At 38.6% G+C, this 21628-nt stretch overlaps 1 protein-coding gene across 1 annotated transcript in view; it reads right to left on the minus strand.

Annotated features, from left to right (window-relative positions):
• NOX4 (NADPH oxidase 4) overlaps positions 1-21286 on the minus strand; it is a gene marked incomplete at its 3' end in the record, with an annotated part of 30924 nt that extends 9638 nt beyond the window's left edge. The window contains exons 1-6 of the mRNA XM_010150489.1: positions 21197-21286; positions 9714-9821; positions 8705-8798; positions 7958-8055; positions 5974-6001; positions 2830-2902 (exon numbers count right to left, since the gene is read on the minus strand). Of these exons, the coding sequence (XP_010148791.1) occupies positions 2830-2902; positions 5974-6001; positions 7958-8055; positions 8705-8798; positions 9714-9821; positions 21197-21205 (410 nt within the window). The remainder of the gene's footprint in view (positions 1-2829; positions 2903-5973; positions 6002-7957; positions 8056-8704; positions 8799-9713; positions 9822-21196) is intronic.
• Positions 21287-21628: the final 342 nt, after the last annotated feature.

Raw genomic sequence — 21628 nt, forward strand, 5'->3', positions numbered from 1 at the left:
CTCACAAGTATCAAGTTCCCCTAAATATAATCAAGTTCTCTCAACTTCACCTCCTTGAACTAAAGGGATGAAGATCCTTGAACCATGAAGCACATTTCCAACATTTTAATAATTATATAATTCTTACTTATATCCTTCTTAAACTGTGTCCTACAGTCACATGTACTGTTCAAATACACTTTTCTTACTGCTACATATGCATTTTTACAGTTCTTCAGAACATTTATTATTTTACCTTCTTAGGTGTTAAAACAGACATTATTCAGAGAATGAATTAATTTCTTAGGAACTCAAAGTCCTGAAAATTTGAGATCAAATTGAATATTTAATTTTAATTTTGGTTAACCTACTTTAGAATTTTGCAGGTGAAGACCCGCAAGAGTCAACTTACTGAAAATGAAAGGGAAGATTGCCATGCTTTAGAGGGCCACAGTGTGCTGGTTTTGGCTGGGACAGAGTTAATTTTCCTCACAGTAGCTAGTATGAGACTATGATTTGGATTTGTGCTGAGAGGAATATATATTAAACCAGGACACAGTAAGCAGCAGTTTTGGAATAATATTTTTAACCCTGTTACAGCTAGTTTTGAAAAGGAAGATATGTAGTAGTTTAGAAGATGAGATTGAAGATTGGAATATTTGGTTACAAAAGGAGATGGCACTGGAGCAGCTTATATTTTAATGTTTTTTTTAAATACATGATTTCCAAAGTCACTAGTAATTGTGTAAAATGAAAATCTCTTGAAAAACATTCATTTGAAAGTTAGCAGAAATGTCAACATTTATTTACAGGATTTATTGTATTTTCTAATAACCCTTCCAACAAACAACGAAAAAAGGTTGGTCTAATTCTCAGAAATGACATTGCAAAAATTTAGCACATTTTTGAAACAATACTCATTTTCCCCCTTTAAAACATTAGCAGCTAATTCAATCCTCCTAATACTTATTCACACAGTTTACTGAACAAGTAAAGGCACAAAAATAGCAGGATAATCATGCATAGAAAAATTTCAGGAAGAATATATGAAGTAAGAAATGATTAAGCGGATCAGTGTGCAAGAGCGGATTAGGGCTGAAATCCCAGAGAGTGTAATAGTCTCTGAAACACTTTTTGAAAATCCCAGTTTCTGATAGGCAGTGAACATCACAATTACTTTTCCTAAGACTGTAGCCTGATCTTAGCCGTTATAAGGCACATGAGAATCCACAGGACAAGAGACTGAAGAGGGACTGAAAGATGCACACAAAAGCTTGTTTCCTTAGGAAAACACACCATAAAAACGAGCTTGAGCCACATGCCTGAGGGAAAAGCCAGGAGAAAATTTCTAAATAAGAATTATTGCTAAAGAAACCAGAGATGCAGATGATCTCTTAAGGGCTTTGATTCTGCTGGCTAGATGGCAAAAGGATGGGAAAGTGCTTGCACATACAGTAACTGAAGAAGGAAATAACCAGCATGTAACTTCACAAGTGGAAACCTTTGTTGCATGAACCCCAAAATTACTGTTTCCAAGAATATGTTTGCAACTACATATATTTTTCTGTTTCCCAATCATTAATAAATTGCTGGGTTTTTTTCAAATTTATCACAGCCTTGGATAAAACAGGGCTTTTTTCTGGCTCACTGCTGCAGAGTGAAGTAATTGTTTTATTTTTCCATCTTCCCAAAACTGGCTTTCTTTTACAAGTAGAGCCATCTGTGTGGACTATGTAATATGCAGCCATGTCTGACTTATCCTTATCCTGCACTTCTGCAGCCTACAATTTCTCAGAAAGGGCTCAACCCTGGAAGTATCTTTGTCTACAGAAACTGCACAAGCATTTGCTCAACTTTATTGAATTACTGCCTGATCACATTGCTACTCAGGAAAGAGATTAGTCCAACAAAGTTCAAAACCACATATCTAGCTCACATCGGTGAAGCACCGTTAATGTTTGAAGATATGGAATTAAAATATCCTTCAGTGTTTGCCGAATTGAGATGATGTATTTACATAATAAGTCTTTGAAATCACCAGAGACTGCTATAAAAATTCAGGGTTTTTTATCTTTTTATATGCTTCAATTGCCGAATCCAAGCCTTGAAAAGGGTACAGCATTGGGCTAGATTCTCCAGGGTACCAGTCATTCAAATGCACTATAACATGTGGTCAATAATGTTGGTGCAGAATGCAACACGCTGCAGGACAAAACCTTTTGAAATCCCAGCAACAACTCTGAGCCAGTACTGTATTGCTATTTCAAAATTATCATCAACATGAAAAAGAATAAATCTGACAACCAGAAGCAGCTCTTTAAAAAAAGCAACATTCTACTTAAGTAGCACAATTCTGTTTCAGTTGCTTCGTTGCTGCGTTTTTTTGTTGCTGCTTTTTTTAGTTTGTTGTTACAATTAATTGGTGAAAATAATTAAGATAAAGATATCATCTTATTTTACTTCCACCGGCCTTAATTTATGCATTGGTCAGAACTTTCTATATGCTTAGTTTACTGCTTCCCTGTACAAACAGGAAAAATGAACTATTTGCACTTTTAAAGGTCTAGATATATAACCGAGCATTTTCCTCAAACAGTACTTTTTCCTGAAGGCAATTTAATCAGGGTTTTTAATTTTTTGAATACAAAATTCACTGTGCTAATTTACCTGTAAGCTAGTTTAACAAAAAGGAAAAAAAAAAAAAAAACCAGGGCAAGAAAACTGGTGTTTTTAACACTCATTTAAATATTTCTTGCCTCGTATTGCATTTACTCTTCATTCCCTCTAATCAGTATGAGAATATGATTACTGAAATGGCATTTTCAGCATAATGATCAGATTATGTCTTACCTGATGGCATACGTTGAAGCTGTACACATTAGGAATAATACTAACACCATAATGACTCCAGTCAGACCTGGAACTAAAACAGACATAAGATGACTTGCATTTGATCTGTCAAGAGGTATACTTGTCTTCTGTGATCCTTTTTAGAAGGTGGAAGTTATTAGACAAACAAATCATGATTCAATCACTCTTGCATGTATTTATCTCTTGAAGACAATTTGCGTACCAAAGAAGATAGTAAAGAGATGTTATTTCCCACATAAGAGAAGACTGCCCTTTTCCTTGCATTTCACCATTTCACTAATTTTCTGTTGGTCTATGTGCCTGTAATCTTCTGCTCATGACATTTGTCTCTAAGCAGGTAATCAAGAACAAATCCTGTCTATTTGTTTATTTGTAAGACTGACTGTACAAGTTTCGATAACAACTTTTTATTCCAAACCCCAAACTCTGCTGAACATGACAATTAAAAACCTGGTCAGAGACAGAATTTCAGGCAAATCAATTTCTATGCAAGCTGTCACTAGAATTGTCTGCCAACCCGTTTTACCCTGGAATGAGAAAGAGCCTGAAATTACTCTCCATGGCATTGTATCATGCTTGAAATTGTTGCCTGTAGAGCAAGGTCTGCGAGAGTGATCTACAGCCAGCAATTGGGAAGGAAATGTTAGAAACGTTAACGACTTGGTCTCATCTGCTCAAATGCCATTTGTATCAGACCTAGTCTATCCGTAGCTCTTTGTTAAGAGTCAAAGGAAAGAAACAAGTTTTCCTACAGCATGATTCATCTCATCCTAAAGTAGAATCCTGTCCATAAAGTACAGTAAACCATTGGCCTAAAGACAGATGAGAAAAATCCCAACCAAAGTTACCACTGGTTTTCAGAACCTTATCTTAACAATTGCCATCCCAGGAATTAAGAATACGAATTAAGAAATAAGAACCTAAAAATCCATGAAGCATTACATCAAACCACTTGAATACTTGAAGAATGATATTTTTAAAGCATAGTCTCTGGTCACCCTAAAAGCCATATGTTTGGATTTAAATAAAGTCATTCAGGCAAATCACCAAGCACAAAGCTAAATAAGTGCTGGTTTAGTGTCAGTCAGAATAAAAGCATCTCAACCAGCTGTCATGAACGTAAATGGCAAAACCAGATTTTAATGGCCCAGCATTTTTACAGGTTCATATCCTAATGATAAGAACAAGCTAATTTTTAAGATGATTGTGATTTTAGACTCTTATCAATAGACAATTCCCAATCTTTTTATAAACTTCTCAATATCCACTTGTTGAAAAGTTTGATACCCAAAACTGATATGTCCCAAATTATGCCTCAGTTTTACAAACTGTAGGAAAAAACCTGATCCTACAATCAGTCAAAGTTTTGCCATGGACTGCATAAGAAACGTAATTTTACGTTACGCCTGCACGGAAAGTTTACAATTAAAAGGAGTTGCAATACAAGATGTGAATTCTTTCCATTGCCTCCTTCATTTCTTCTTCCTTAATCTGACAGGTAGTGTGCAATCAGTCTTCCCTCTGACACAAACACTTCCAACCCAATTGCAGTACAGCACCTGACAAGACACAGCCCCTTTTACATCCAGTTCTTCAGTTCTCTTCTCCAGCAAATTGCAAACTTTAAATCACTTGCCCCAGTTCAGTGCATTTTTAGTGTTTCCTCTACTCACTGTCACTGTCTGGTTTTTCCTCCACTAACCATAATCTTGCAGACTTGTGCCTTCCAGAGCTAGCCTCACACCCTTAAGCAAGGAGGTTCTTTCCTGGACTGATCTGAAAAGCCACCACACTGTAAATCCTTCCAACTCCTTATTCCTTCTCCTCACTGTGTTAAAAAAAACCTAGTTCTGAACTGTTTGGGAAGACACCATTTTTTTTTTGCACAGTCCCCAGTGCAGCAAAATCTTGGTCCCTGGCTGGGCATTCCCACATCACAAATAATAAATGTTAATTACCAGTTGTTAGGGAGTGATGTGAGTGATTTAAGATGTCTTGGAATCCCTGCTTTTTGCAACAACGTGCTCAAATTTTTGAAAATGAAACATTTTCCTGGCTGTGAGAGGGTAAAAGGACCTTGCAGATCCTCTGCTCAACTAGAGAGGTCTCAAGTTGTCCGCAAAAACTGTGACAATATTTGATGGAGCCTCTACACTAATTCTTCACCCCAAGACCTTTTCCTTTATCTAAGATATTAAATATAACACTAGCTGCTTGTTCTGATTCTCCCTCCCAATCTTTAACTCCCTCCCCTCTGAGCTACCCTGTTTCAAGCCTCACCACTGACCCACTAACACCACCAGCCACCCAACCTATTTCCAGTTAGCAGTTAACTTGTACCTCAATTTCTATCAGCTCACTTTCTCACTTCCCCCACTCTCAACCAACCTAAACCTCGCTTAGGGTTTTTGGAAAGCCCTTTCCCACAGGCCGGCAATTCTAGTAAATTTATAGGTATGGAGAAGTTTAGAACCCCATTTGTTGCTGTCCAGACTGATTCCTTTGGACCTTGCCCTACATGCTGCCAAGCTGAGACTTTTGCATTTGATCTAAATAAGAGTGAAAGAGCGATGACCTGAGAAAGGACCTCTACCTGCTGGTGAAGCACTACAACTCAGCCTTGTGCTTACCCCTCCATACCCTAACATTGGTCCCTTCTAAATTCCTAAAAAATGTCTTTTTGCTTATTTATTCTTTATGAGCACTGAAGCCTGATTCCCGTGTAACAGTTTAGATGGCTCTGAAGTCAAACCAACCCTTAAATAAACCAGCTGAAGCAAGAAGACCACTTTTTGTTGTGTTTTTTTTTCTAGAAATTGGATCATTTAAGAATTTGGTTTTAATATTATGCAGAATCTCTGTTTGAAACTGATGGTTTTCCACTGACTCATCTGTACAACAACAGCTTTGAAGATGCTGCTCATCCTACTACACACACAGCTTATGTAATTCCTCCCTCCTGACTACTGGATAAGCAAACCCAGGTTATATTAACACAAATAATACATCTCAACCTAACAGATACAACAAATGGAACATGCGAACACAGCATCAAAATGTTTTGTCTGCAGAGGGATGATGAGAAGCAGCAGATTTCCTCATTCAGTTTTGATACAGACTTACCGGTAGCAAAAAGCAGTTTCCTTGGGTCCTGAAAAACAGACAGTCCAAATAAAAAAAAGTGACCATATATGTTTTTATATCTGTATGAATAATGCAGTAATAAGAATAACAAGCAGCTCATAAAGCTCATGTGCTCAATGGTATATGCAATCCCTAAATCTGGATGCAGGAATGGATTTGGTATTCAGTAGCAATTTACACTGACTGCAGTTTTACAGAAATGAAAGCCTTAGCCTTTGCATTCCCCCACTGAAGACAGTTCTGATCTGTTATGAAAAAATAAGATCCAGATAATTTTACAAATAAATGGTTTTTGAAAGCCTAACTTTACTCAGTTATGCCTTTGGGAGGATAGAGGGGAGCAGAAGAGAGCGATTTTGAATTTAAATGAAAGACCATCGGCAAGGATCTTACTGCCAGTTAAATCACCAAGAGATTTGCAGTGGACTCCAGTGAAGCAGGACTGAACACAAAGGAGCTGACAAGACAAGACCAGATGTTCCTGTGTCCTTCACCACATGTGAAAGGAAGAGGGGATATGTCAACCTCACAGGAAAATGCCTCGCTCCCCTGAGTCCTACACCTTGTGAGGTTGTGTCTTCACTGCAGAGAAAAACTTTTTAAAAACTTCTCTTAAACTTGCAGTAAAATGCAGTGAGGGGAGGTGAGCAGTCTTCATACAGGTCAGGGAAAACAAAGAGTCCCCCTCCCTGACCTTGCCTGCCACCAGATGTGCGCACCCACGTACAGACGATGACAGTAGCATCCAGGCTGCCCACCACAGTTAAAAAACAGGTTTAAGAGGAATCCTAGCACAAAGGTTCAAGAGCTACTAGAGCACCTAAAACCTCGGAGGCTGTCGTCCCAGAGTTACTAAAAATGTGTTATTATCTCCACTTTCTATTGAAAAATACCTAAGGCTGCTTAGTACAGGCTGCCATGGACACCATGGCATGTTCTTGCCCCAGGCAAGCTCCTGCTAATGTTCCTGATGAGGCTGGGTCTATTAAACCTCTCCTAACTCTTGCAGACACTTTAATCCAGAACCTCAGCACAACAGTTGGTGTTGGCATGTCCTTCTGCCATAGAATACGTCTGTGATTAGATCATTCACCCAGGGAGTGGAAGACCTTGATTGTTGGTCCTTTTGAGCCTGGGCTGAGTCAAGCTCTCCTTTTCCAGGAAAGGATGCAGCTGGGATAGGATCATTCTAAATCTTTCCTAATGAAGCTGGTAGAAAAGAAATTCAGACTTGAAACGAGAATAAATATAAACAAGAGAGAACTTGATTGTAGCCCAAAGGAAAAAGAATCCTGGATTCTGGTCTTACTTCTGAAAACTGCAAATCTCTCTCCAGTGCCAAATGCACAAGCGAGCACCTGGAGGAGGGACTATGACCCTGGAATGCCTGCAAGAGATCTGCACCACAGTCAGAGAACTCATGCAAACCAAGTACTTTGTAAGCAGAAATCAGCTTTCAGCCCAGCTCATGCAGATAACTAATTCCACTCTTAGCACACATACTCCAGTTCCCACTGCAGTTTAAAAATTCAAAATCAGACTCAAATCTCCCTATCCTCAAATCCCCAGTATATGTCACATAGCACTATATTCTAAATAGGACAAATGCAGAATGTATTTTCCTAAAGAGCAGCAAGTTTCTCATCCATGCCCACCCAAGGAACAGAGGGAAGCAAAAGAGAAGAACAGGGTGCAAGGTGAAAGGACCTAATGACAGCATTCTCCACCTCATAATCCAACCTGACTGAATCCTGACAGATTAAACAAAAAGTGTTTAATACATGCCTTGTCCAGAGAAAGAAGTAAAATCCCCAGCAATCCATGTGATCCTAAGTTTTCAGTGCACAAAACAGCAGCACTGTAGAGATCACAGGATGGATCACACAAGGGAATTGAATATACAGATAATCATATATTTAAATTACATACTTAAAACCAAAATACAAGAGGACAGCTGGCTCACCTCACCACGATAATTTGCTGCATTTAGTGCCAGAAAGTCTTCGTTGTAGTTCTCTGAGAAGTTAAGAGCGTTCACCAGATGAGCAGCAACATGTAAGACTAAAAAACAACAGAGTAAGGCTGAGATCCATAAACAAGCAGTAGGTGTTCCCCTGAAACAGAGAAAAGTAGCTACCCAGATGCCAAGCTATAACCACATCACCTGCATAGGATGCATCAGGAACTAAGGAATTCTTTTTGTAAAGTAAATCAGGTTATAGATATTCATGGCAGAAAGCTGCATGCATTTAAAGATTTCTAACACTACAGCAAGTATTTCCTTATTGCAATGCTTCAGCTGGGAAACAACATTCACAGGTGTCCACCCAAGAATATTTCTTCTTCACCAAATTGGGTATCTGTCTCCACTGCTCCCTCTTCTGCAGATAAACCTGTGGCTCCTTGCTTCTTCACTCAAATTCCTTAAGCACAATGAAGGCCACTTGTAATGGCAGATTTTGACCTGATCTCACCTACCTGTCCTTTTAGAAACTGGAATTTTAAGGAAAGGCTCGGCATTAGGATGTAAGCCCATGCGTTTAAAAGAAAAATAAACCAAAACCCACACACATCTGAGAAAGCATTCACAGTTTAAGGCAGGAAAGCACAGAGCAAGACTACCCCCAAATGTACTGTACAAGAAAAACCACAAAGCACTACTTCAGTGCTTTTCCCAAACAAGCTGCTGCTCAGCACAGTAAGATCTCACCTGAGAAGATGCATATTGTAACTCCACATGTCACATGGAAAGTTTTGCTTTTATCTAGCAGCCTTCTGGTTAAAGAGAAGAATTCAAGCAATCTCTCTTCTAAAACAAAGCAAAGAAAAAAAATACTAACAGCAACTGAGGTGATATAATAGCAATTTCAGGTTTTACTAGGTTTAATACCCTTGCAAGCACAGCACCTAAATTTAAAAACAACAGCATTGTGTAAATAAGCCAATTTTGACGTCTTAATGAAGAAATTACAGTTGGTTGGATCTGAATTACATAGATGTCAAGAGCACAAGAAGAAATGTCCCTTCTGGCCTTAAAATTTAGGAATTCCAGCACAAATTGCTGTAGGTGTCACTGACCCTTTAGCGAGCAGGATCAGAGGGAAAGGTATATTTGTGTACATATATGCATCTATAGGCATCAAATCTTATAGGAGCTGTCACATGATGAACAGAACACACAGGTTCAATTTGCAACCACATAGAAAACACAAAAAGTTCCTCAAAAACATTACTTCTATTTCTGTAAAAGCCAGTGGTGAATCACAAACAAGCCAAGCTACTGTTAACTGAATACAGGTACAGAAAACAAACCCTCCTAGCTTTGCCAGAACCCTTTTTCTCCCATGTAACGAATGTATCAGGTTGGGTATTTTCATTTAAACTTCTGTTATGTCCAGTGGAGGACAAAGATGTCTTTAATATTGAGTTGAGAAAGAAAGAGGACACTTAGTCTGGTGACAGTTGCACAGCAACTCCCCACCCCTCAAAAATGCTTTGAAGACACGTCCCTCACAGCAAGTTGAGTCAAAGCAGACAATGCCAGCCAAGGCACCGACTTCAAAGGAGTCACAAACCTAGGCTGAATGTCTGACACTTGTACCATGCAAGCACACACTGTGTAATAGACAGGGACACGACAGATTTTTCCCTATTATTTTTAGTCTAAACAGTGACCAGGACCCTCTTCTCAACTGCTGCATCCTGAGGACAGTGCTCACCTGAGATCCTCGCAGGAAGGCCAAGACAACACGGCACATCGGTAGGAGGACCAGGCAGCAGTTGAGATTGAGGACAGATGCTGAAGCTCTGCTAACACACAATCCTAGCTGAACAAATACAGCAAGAGTTGGATTACAGGGAGAAAGACACTCTAATGGTTCAGATGTCAGTATCCAACCTCCTTTGCTGTGAAACCAGTTCCCATGCCTTCTTAACTCATCAGAAGAGTGGAGTTACATTATTTTTTCCAGTACATGTAAAAAAGGTCATGAACACACAAGCATGCTACCCTGTTCTCTGAGGGAAACAGCTCTCACCTTTGCATCAAAATATTATTCAGAATTATTTTTGTCAGCAAATGACAACTGAAAGAACCAATATCCTCATCAGTGCTCAAAGGCAGATGGAACAAAACACATCCGAGACAACAATAAGCATCCGCCAAGAAATTACCTGAAAGCTTCAATAGTTATAATTAAATAAGAAAGAGGGACAAATACTTAAGTGGCTGTCTAGTGTCTTCATAGTAATGATTATCTGCTAAACAATCCAGAAAAAGATGCAAAAAAAATACTGATTTAATTAAACTGAAATTATAATATTGCTTCAAGGACTGTTATGGAATTGTCACAGAAACCCTCATCCATTCACACTATACAGTGCCATATTTGGACCTAAAGAAAGCAGGTTTTCTTCATTTTAACTACATAACAGCTGGGAACTAATGAAATCTAATTTCACTAATGCTTTCACTGGTATATTTGGAACTTACATAATTAGAACAAAACCACTTGTCAAATAAATGAACAAAGCACACATTAATGTCATAACCCTGTATTTTTTAATCTTATTACATTCACTCATTTATGTTTTTTTAAAAAAGTTAGCAAAATGCCATTGTTCTCTTAGTTATTAGGTTGAATTACCATTTTACTAGCTTATATAAAAGATGCTTTTAGACTGTCAACAGATTTCTGGAAGGTTATTTCTTACAATGTTCTCTAAACCCCAAGTTTTTCAACTCCTGAAGAAATTAATAAAAAGCTATTATAACATTATAAAGTAACTCAAATACTGCAGAGGTATGTGAATGATTTGAACAGGTACAAATTATCTAATAAAAATTACTAAAGGTTTATTACTTTTTCAAAATGAAACTGTGACACAAAACTTCATTTACTATTCTCAGCCAAAAAAAAAAAAAAAATCAGTGAAATGTTTATTATATGAATATCTTTTTTATCAAGAAGAAGAAACAAAACTGGAGAGAAACAAAGAGGTTTTGTTTATTTGGAAATACATTTTTTACAAAAGTTATTATAAAAGCCTTGTAATTTCAAAATTTGTAATTGCTATTAATTGTTTTTAACAGATTTATCCACATGTCACAGGAATAGATGAATATATTAACTAGTAAAACTAAACAAAATAACAGGACTTTAGCATGCCTAGCAAGATCACAAGCACGATGGCATGACAGGAGCTTCTCAGTACCAGAAGACATCAAAACGGCCGGCTCTCCAGTTCGTAACACCCACGTAACCCCACCTTCTCTGCAGTACATCTGGGCACAAGCCAGTAGGCAAACGGAAGGTAAAGCTGTTCAATCTACCTGAAGCGACAAGCTCTCCACCAAAATCCCATTTCTCTTCTGGCTACTTTACGTTACTTAGATCCCTAGAGCTAGGGATCTCCTCATGGGACAGGACCAGCTTCTGCAGAGCAAAGCAGTCCTAAGGGCACCTTCTCTCAAAAGCTGCCCATAAGAAGTAGGAGCAATCAGCCCAGAAAATATGCTCTACCTCGCTCTCTGCCATGCAAATGTGAGATGCCTGGAAAACGTCCTGGGAGCAGATCTCACAGAAGTTACACTGAGAGGGACAATTACAACAGAAGCATCTCTAACTTAGTGAATGATAGAAAATAAGACTAGAATGAACTACATCACTTAGTTCTTTCTCACCCTCCAGACCGCCACTATTTCTTCCAATGCACTTAATCCTTTTTTTCCTTCCACAGAACCTCCCTTGCTTCTATTTCATCTGTTACTTTACTGTTCACATGAACAATGAGAGATTATTCTTGGTAGAGGTGATTCTGCCCCTGTACTCTACTCTTGTAAGACCCCCCCTGGAGTGCTGCGTCCAGCTGTGGAGCCCTCAACATCAGAAGGATATTGACGGGTAGGAGCAAGTCCAGAGGAGGCCACGAAGATGCTCAGAGGGCTGGAGCACCTCTGCTATGATGAAAGGCTGAGAGAGTCGGGCTTGTTCAGCCTGGAGAAAAGAAGGCTCCGGGGAGACCTTATTGCAGCCTTCCAGTACCTGAAGGGGCTACAAGGAAGCTGGGTGACGGCTTTTTACAAGGGCCTGTAGTGACAGGACAAGGGGAAATGGGTTTAAATTGGAAGTGGGGGGGTTTAGATTAGATATCAGGAAGAAATTCTTCGCTGAGAGGGTGCTGAAGGCACTGGAACAGGTTGCCCAGAGAAGCTGTGGATGCCCCATCCCTGGGTGTCTTCAAGGCCAGGCTGGAGGAGGCTTTGAGCAACCTGGTCTAGCGGAAGGGGTCCCTGCCCATGGCAGGGGGGTTGGAACTAGATGGTCTTTAAGGTCCCTTCCAAGCCAAACCATTCTGTGATTCTTGCTACTCTCCTTCATAATTCATGTTCGTCAGAATTTAGATCATCCTCTCCTCCAGATGTCTTGTTCAGAGACCAAGTGCAATGACATGTCACATTCTATGACAACTGAGCACCAGCTACAATGCCACAACCTCAGCAACTGAGCTGTCACTTTTCACTTCAAAGTATGATAAAAAAATTCATGTGGACAACCACAATAAATATTTCTCTATCCTTGCCCACAGCAGCTTAAAGTGACTTTAGAACAGCGTAAATATTTTTAGACTATCAGATAAAATGACAATACTCTTGAAGTGATTAGACTTAATGCCAAGTAAAATGTCTCTATAATGTGCCATTTGCATATACAAGACTGTCCCTATTTTCATTAACTATTATTCCTCTAATGGGAAGCTATAATGCGCTATAGACCTCATAAAAGCAATAACTTCGCAAACATGGTCATTAAACACATATAAGCATTTTTATTAGAGCTTGCTGATGTGCTACAGTTTTTCAGTGGTTAAATGAGCATGGTTTGAAAAAAGCAAGAATTATGTAGGACTAACGATATGCAAAACCAAGAAGTAAACTGAACCATTTTTATAATTCTTGCCTAACACCTAAAAGCTGAAAAAAGTTGCAATACAATTAATAAGTTTGAAAAATAATTTGAAAATTGTAATAACTTTTATTATATGACCTAAATGATACCTTATAGTTTCTCAGGAATTTGGGGGGTTTTGAGTTTAAACATAAATAAGGCATGATACCAGTTATCCAGGACTTCCTTTAAAAGGCACAGCTATTCTTCCTACAGAACTTCAACAAAACAGTCTAGTTTAGAATAGTCTAGAATATACTTAGTTCTACACTGTACAGTATTAAATAAATAAAACAATTTATTATAAGAAATAAGCAAAATGCCAAACAATTTAACTGGTCTAAATCACATAAATCAGCTATGACGAACAGAAAAAGATACCCTACTATTAAGTTTCTCCTGTATTTTTCCATGTCACTATTTAAAAAACAGCAAATTTTCATTCATTCTGCAATTACTATAGAAGAATGCCCTTACATTAATCCTAATTCAATGCTACCAACACCTGTACAAAGGAAAAAAAAACCAGAGCAGGAAACATCTTATTCAAATATGCAGTGCACTTCTAGGAAAGTGTGATTCAAATATTTTCACCGATGGTTCATTTAAGGTTTTATTCTGAAGTAATGAAGTTGGGCAATGTTTGCTGTAACAAGCCCATGACCGATTTGAAAACAATAGCAGGGTAATATATTTAGCAATGCTTAGAATCACAATTCATGCAAGACCCAGAACAGTAACAGAGTACTAAGTTTGCTCTTAACACATATACAAAGGCTAAAAATATCCCCATGAAACTAATTCTTTCCAAATGGTTTCCAACTAGTCTCTTTCTTGACTTCCTTTGCATTGCCTGGGTGGCATAATAATGAAACAACATAGTGAATTGTTGGATTTTTAAACAATAGTAGAAAAGATCACTATTGCTCCAAGGCAATTCACTGGTTCTAGAAGGGAATATATATCCTTAAGTAGCTAAGAACTGAGAGAAATATAATCCTCTTTTCTTCCTAAGATTATCATTGTCTTAAGGGAAAAAAAAAAAAAGCTATTTCATGTTAGTGGTGTATGACATTTCTGTAGGATCAAAAAGCGAGAAAAAGACACCCCAAAAATCTCTGCAGGACACTCCCTTTGATCCACCTTTGTTGATACCAAATCCAAGCATTCGACAGCCTCCTCTGTACTCTGCCTACCCAGCACCACACATGCTTTTATCCCATTTCATGGAGGGGCTAAGAGGCATAGAAAAGTGAAAGGATTAACCAAATTCAGAGGAAATCTGCAGCAGGGATAGTAGGAAACTGGACCCACTACAAACTCAATTCCTGAAAGCTAGGCAAAATTTCTTTTTACCTGACAAGTATAAAGCAATCACCATATTTACCTTCTCCAAAGCGGCAGAAGAGGCCTCAAAAGTTATAGTGAGAATGTAAAGTCTCCAGCTATTCCTGTTTGACATACAGTCCCATAGAAATTGGAATGGACTCCTGGCTACTCATAAAACGTGCAAAGTACAACAGAGAAGCAGAGTCAGTTCTTGTTGGATTCTGTGTGCTTCTGCCACCTAAGTAGGAAATGAACTCTGCAGTTAGGCAAATGATTTCAGAACTAGGTTGAGGGCTAAAGTAACTTACTGTGTACCACAAACTTCCCCAAAGTTCATCAGTCATAAATACAGACCGTTACCGGTAACTCCTGTGCTCAGAAATCTAATATTCAACACATGGTTGCAAAACATACTGGAGAGGAAAACACGGGAAGATTTCAACAAACACTGTCCTATCTCATCTTTCAAGCCCATCGTGTAGCAAAAAAATGGAAGAATACTGCAAATCCTTACACACATAAAAGGAATGTGATTCTGTGCCTCAAGACTTCAGTCCCTTACCAGCAACAATCATACACAGGTTGTGGTGCAGTAGAAACACCACGCTTGATGCTCTCTTTGGGGGCCTTATCTTTGAGCTTTTCCAATCTTCCATGGTTCAGGGAAACTTGAAAGGTTGTAGGAAGACTCATAAGCCACATGCTGCTCTGTAGGTACAAGTCACAGACCACCTCCCCAAATCACGACTGGAGGAGTTAAAAATAATTGTTTTCATAGGTGGGACAAACGGTGCTACACAACACACCTCCTTTTGACCCGACTTCCTTTTCTTCATAGAGCACTCCTTGTTTTGAGTAACAGGAAACAGATCACCTAAGATGAAGGAGAGATCTGAATTATATGGATAGCAATTATTCCCCTAGGCCTGCCAAATCTGGCTGGAGATCTATCAAAAAAAAAAAAAATCCACAGGGTAGTGTGAACTACCAGAATATGTGAAAACTTCTACAGAAGTTTGACTTGGTTTTGTTTCTGAAGATGGAAGGTTTCAAGGCAGGACTCTGCAAATCCCAACCTCATATACTGCAAACCTTTAAAAATTATTTTAGGACTAAGTGGTGTGATATTTTTTAATCACATTTGAAAAAGTATATTAAGTATTAAAAAAAAAAAAAAAAACAAAACCAGCAAAAAGCAGCAATTCTCTACACAGAGTTCAACGGCAGCCCAAATCTCTCTGCTAATTCAACCTGACTCTTCTGCTTGCCTATATGAAACAGAATTTGCATATGGTATTCTAGAAAGGGAGAAACATCAGGAGTGGGCAATGGCAACAATATTTTTAGCTCTTTGATGAGGTATGGTGTATCTTCCCTGCACCACTGAGGATCAGTATTCTCACAGTTCACTTGTAACTCACCAAACAGGCATTCCAAAGGTTTTCCTTCTCGTTCTGTCCACATATTTAGGTCATGTTCTCATTTTATATACAGTCCCTTTGTGTTAGATGTACTCCTCCTTCTGCTTAAACCAGTCATTCAACTGTAGAAAGCAACTATGTTAATCTTCAATATTAGCTTCCAACTTCATAGAATCACAGAATGGTTTGGGTTGGAAGGGACCTTAAAGATCATCTAGTTCCAACCCCCCCTGCCATGGGCAGGGACACCTCTGATAATCTCCAAGCACTATGTATTCACTTACAAGATTTCAGACCAAATGTTCATCTTTATTAAACTATTAGTAAGTTAATCTAAACTGTTAGAATTCTGACCTCAGGCAATACAATTTTAAAAAATACTTCTGTCGGTGTTGCCGAGTTACAGGTTTCTTTTTGTGCCAGGAAGAAGGATACACGCACAGACTGGAAGGGATCTCAAGTTATATTCCAGATTTGAGTGCTCCAGACTACCCTTCTTCTGTAAGAACATCACAAAGCATGACCATATTTCATACATTAATTAGCAACAAGAGCTTGAATGGTTTATACTGCATGATGCAGCATGATATGAGAAAATTTGGTCATGAATTAAGGGATTAAGGGTAACCAAGTCCCCCCCAAGAGATTCACAACACACTGCAACTCATGGCCAGAGCAGGAATCACAGTCACACAGATGCGATGCAAGGTTTGCTACTTAGGGCTTCCTTTATAATTAATTATTTCACCTTATCACAAGACAGTAGGTAATATCGTCTGTAAAAACAGCCTTATGGAGTGTAATGCATCTATTTTTATTTTAAGACCTGACATTGTTGGAATACCATGGGAGTCCAGCAATAATACATAATATACTGACCAATCAACCAAAGAAACATTCTGACCACAGTTCATTTCTCTTCTACACAGAGTATTATGCCATGATCAACTTAGAACAAGGATCAATGATGACAACAAGACAATTTTTAACACAAGCCTACATGATACAGTAATAAAAATTTCAGTTAATTATTTAAGATGCACCTCTACTAATTCAACCTCCACTATTGAGACTTTCACAAGAAGTTCTGCAAAGGTCGAAGTTTTCCCATAGAAGTTAATAATATAGATGTTCTTCACAGGTTTACTGCCGTATGAGTCTAAAAAAAAAATGCAAGCAAGCAGAAGAACTATATGGTTCAAAACCCAAGTTCTTCTGGCTCATAATCGAGAATAATCTCAGGAATGATGCTGACCTGTGGGATGTTCAGGAAGGACAAAGGGTTGAAGGAAAGAAGTGTTTTGGCAAAGCAAAAAATGTAGAATGAGGCAAAGAGAATGCAAGAAGAGATTTACTTGCAAATTCAAGATAAGGTCTTATGGAGTATCTCCCTCAGTCTTCATTAAAGAATTCTACATGTGCATACTTATATATATATATATCCTCCATAGCAACATAAATCTATTAGCAAACATTTTTGCTACATGTAACATTCTAAAGAGCAAATCCCAAACAGCCTGTTTACAAGACAAATAGCAAAACCATGCTGCATTAATGAAAATAAAAGGCCAAGATACGCAACTCCCCCTGGTGCTTACATGTGTGGGGGAAGCAGGTTGCAGTGTGGTTGCATAAGGATCAATGAAAGCAGAATTTGGCCTCACTCAGTAAAATTTCTGTCATTACAATAAACTAGCAAGGAGAGACATGAAAGTTACTGGAACATCTGGAACAGATTCCAAGCAGTGAATAAAGATGACATAAATTTGATGTACAGTACTGCACAGTAAGGCAGCAACTGTATAGATAAAAGAATTGAGGCAGCAGTTCTCTCTTTCAGTCTCCTTTTCAGTTATTCAACCTTTTCCCAAAGTGATCCTTCTAAGAATGCATTTTCTTCACTTTGGTCTGAAACCCAGAAGCTTATCTCTTGCATTAGCAACCATTTGACTACATTAGAGGCATTTGAGCAGAGAATAGAGAGGGAATGGGGAAAGAGAGACCTTTCACACCATGACAAAATGAGCCCAATGCTCTTTCTGTTCATGAAGAACTCAAGCAACAAGAAACAGGATTTTCATTTAACTATGTTAAAAGCAAGATTTGAGTTCTATAATAATGCTGGTACCGAATTCAGCACTGAATTTCTGGTCAGACACAAGCAAACTTGTTGGAAAAAAACACAGCCAAGCTAATCTGAAAAGAGAAATGTCAAGGTCTGCAAAGAAATTCATTATCTAGACAATTTCCCTCACCTTCCGCAATGGAGATTTTGGAGTCACATCAAGTAACCTATGAATCTTCCCTTCTGTAATTCAGGCCAACTACATCTTGTAGTATCTATCATGAAGATGGGAATAGTCCTTTCCTCTTTGCCACACTCTTAACAGAAACCTATGCCTGCAGGGTGTTTCCCAGGCTCCTCTTTTTTAAGAAACCTAAGGCCACAAGTTAGCATTTATTAAATTATGAAAAATTGAGATTCATGCTCCTGAATCAGCAGCAATGACTGCATTCATGCAGTAAGACTATGATTTACAATGCTACAAGCAATTCAGTGTCCAAAGGGACATTTCATCAAGGCAAAAGTAGTGGGAAGGGGTTTATATCCACTAGGTTCTGGCTGAACTCACACCACAAGAATCATATAGTCACAGAATTACTCTGGTTGGAAGCCACCTCGGGATGCCTCTGTTCCAACCTCCGGCTCTAAGCAGGTTCAACACCAAACTCAGGTTTTTTTGCGCAAAACCCCCAAGTTTTTGAAAAGCTCCAGGGATGGAGATTCCACAGTGAAGAGTTCATGGTCTCATCAACAGGGCTCAAACTACGCAAATCAGTGAAATTTGACACAACATAAATTTACCCACTAAATTTTGCAGCATAGAATAAGCTGATTAACCTTCTCCTAGCACATCAGTGTCTTTGACTTACTTATTCTCCTTGCACTTCCAAAACACACCACACTCTTAGTGCTTCTTTACAGGTATAGAATTAAGGATCAGATAGATTGTCATTGAAAGACTGAGTGAGAGTTAGGTAACCCAGTAATTCTGAGATCCTGTGCTAAGTATCTTGTTCAAGGTCGCAGAGGACGCAATTGGAAAAGAATAAAACTGAGCCTCCTTCTTCTGTAGAATGCTGAAGGAAAGTGAACCACTTCAGTGACCCCTGACTCAAAGACTAACATTCTTTCTCCTTCTTCACATCAGAAAGAAAAGGCATGGCATGAAAACGTGGCAGGGCTGAATATATTCATGATATTCAGGCCAAGATCTCATTTCATATTACAGTCTGGTTTCCTACAGCAGCTCTTCTTGTTCTCCATCCTGTTACTTGGCAAACAATAAAATAACCTGTGGTAAATCTTTCAGTGCTGCAAGTGCAAAAGTTCTTAAGGAGACTTTAGGCTATTGTACCGTACAAATGAAAAAACTCCTCAGCACACCTCACTGAAAAACAAGAGAATATTTTTTATTATTCAAAAAAATGCCATTCCTTTTTGTCCTTTTTTGTTAAATGGATGGAAAAAAGAATCAATTTTCATGAAAGTATCTGTAAAAAAGTTCATGCTATTAAGACAAAGGGAGGAGACTGGTGATGCAGAAGAGCCATGGGCCAGTAGCTACAAACCAATATAGAAAAAGAAGAGGAGCAAAGATCCCCATGGAAAGTGACAGCACCTGTGGTACAGACATGCTTACTCTGTTAACAGACTAAAATTCAGTTTTGGGTTGGGTTCAGTTTTCCCAACCTTGAAAAATAAACTGTTTGCTTTATACGTATATACAAATATATTGAAAAGAAGGGAGAAAGCTAACTTTGGGGTCTAAGGATTATATTTAGAAAAACTGTAAAAAGTGAACTATGAGAAGGTTTTACAGCCCTTAATATTTTCAAAAATTTTACACTAGTTTCCAAACTTTGACCCAAAGTATCTTTTAGACTTTTAGCTCTTCGCTTTCCTCCTAATTTTAGAGTCTCTAAACCAATTTGGTATTTTTTTCCCCACTGTTGAAGACACAATTAGACAAATTCAAACACATGGCCTCCTGGTCGTCATCTCCTGACCAAGACAAGGAAACTGTTGCTTGAATCATCTCACAGGTTCTGAACCCACATTATATTTCTCTGCACGTGTCTTTCATTGTGAAGCATAAAAAAATGAAAAAAAGACCAGAGGATGAGCTGGTACAAGGCAGATGATTCTTCTGAATTGAGAGGAACTTTGCTGATTGATACCAGCTGACAATCTGGCCCAACATGCTGACCCAAGAACTTCTGCTTTATAAACAACCCACTTGCTCTGCCAGGAACAAACAGTTTTCAAATGGAGGCACTGGGTTGCAAAGCCATCAGAGATTACGGTAAAATTAAATGTGTTTTCATGCTTTTTCTGGCAAGAAAGTCATCATCATGAAGAATTTAAGGGGTTTTTTTCCCTTTGCTTTGTACTACCTTTGGTAAGGTTAATTTCTTGAACACATCTGAGTCAGCCATAAATGAAAAAAAAAAGAAAAAAGTGCATCATGTCAACTTGCTTTCAAGCAAATTCCCAAAAACTTATGGAACAGGCTAGCTATGGCAATGATATCAACCATATGAACAAAACACATCCTGGATCTCCCAAAGATAAAACTTCGAGGCACTACAGCAGGTTAGGATGCCCATGCTTTAACCCCGTGTCAACTTTCCATTGAAACCCATGCGTGAGTATGACATAGTGTTACACAGCATCACGTTATTCATACACTTTTTCCTGGATTCTCAAATTCTGAGAAACCCACTCCCCAGAAAGCTGTTCACCCTTAGTCTATCCCTTTGGTCAGAAGTTGTTTCAAACAACTGCAGTGGAGCAGCTGTGGATAACTTCACAAAACAGACCAGTATCTCACTTCCCCAGATATTCTTTTGGGGTTCTTCCAGTGGTGGTTTTACCATTCCTAAATCAAAATAATCAGATTTTCATTATGCCATTCAGATACCAAGAACTTGTTATTAGAAAACAAAAGTAAAATTATATAGATCACAATGATTTACACAGAACAAAGGATCTATGAGGATGAAAAAGCCTGAATTAAGTCTTATCAAAAGAATTCCTTTAGCAAATACGTGTCACAATAACTGGCTTAGACAGAATTTGCCAGCACGAGCCCATAAGTTTGGCAAACATTTTGATGACAAGAAGTTGAGCTCCAGTCCTCTGTTGAGCACGTTTCAGTTCCCGCGAGCCTGTCTGCAGCTGGGAACACCGGGGGGAGGGAGGAGAGGAGGGGAGTGGATAGTGGTCCCACACTTCACTGGCTCTTTTTTTCACAACACTGTTCACTTTCTACACCTAAACAACTGTCAGCAGTACCTCAGTAATTTCCTACTTGATCTTTTCCCGCTTTGCGGCATGAGCAGACAGTTTGTGTCAGCCTTGATTAGCAAAAGCATTCTGTCCCTTGCCCATCTCCCAGCATCCCAGTTTCCAGGGCAAAAAGTAACGTCCGGGTCACTCACCCCTAACATCTGATGCAGATAATAATACTGCAGCCCTTGATAATAGAGCAGGAAGGTTTTCCAGAAGAGCCACGCATTGAGGGAGAGCCAGAAAAGCTAAAATGAAACAGAAACAAGAGGTTGTAAGTGAAAGTTCCATGTGCAAACTTTTCCGTGTTAATTTCATTCATAAAAACATAAACACACGGAAATGGAATGGGAAAACAAACTTCAAGCATTTACCACAAAATATTTTAAAATATTAGAAGGAAGAGCCTCTAGGTGAGAAATTTTCACTTTGACTGAACTTCACAAAACTTCACCTGTGTGATTTAGGACTACTGAGAGCTGGTGAAACCCTCCCCATACAAGACGCTGCTCCAAATCCTTAGATATTGCAGTTAACGACTCAAAGAATAAAAACGAGCGACAGACAGACAAAGGCAGGAAGAA

Source organism: Eurypyga helias, unplaced genomic scaffold, assembly GCF_000690775.1.
Source record: "Eurypyga helias isolate BGI_N326 unplaced genomic scaffold, ASM69077v1 scaffold6244, whole genome shotgun sequence".
Taxonomy (NCBI): domain Eukaryota; kingdom Metazoa; phylum Chordata; class Aves; order Eurypygiformes; family Eurypygidae; genus Eurypyga; species Eurypyga helias.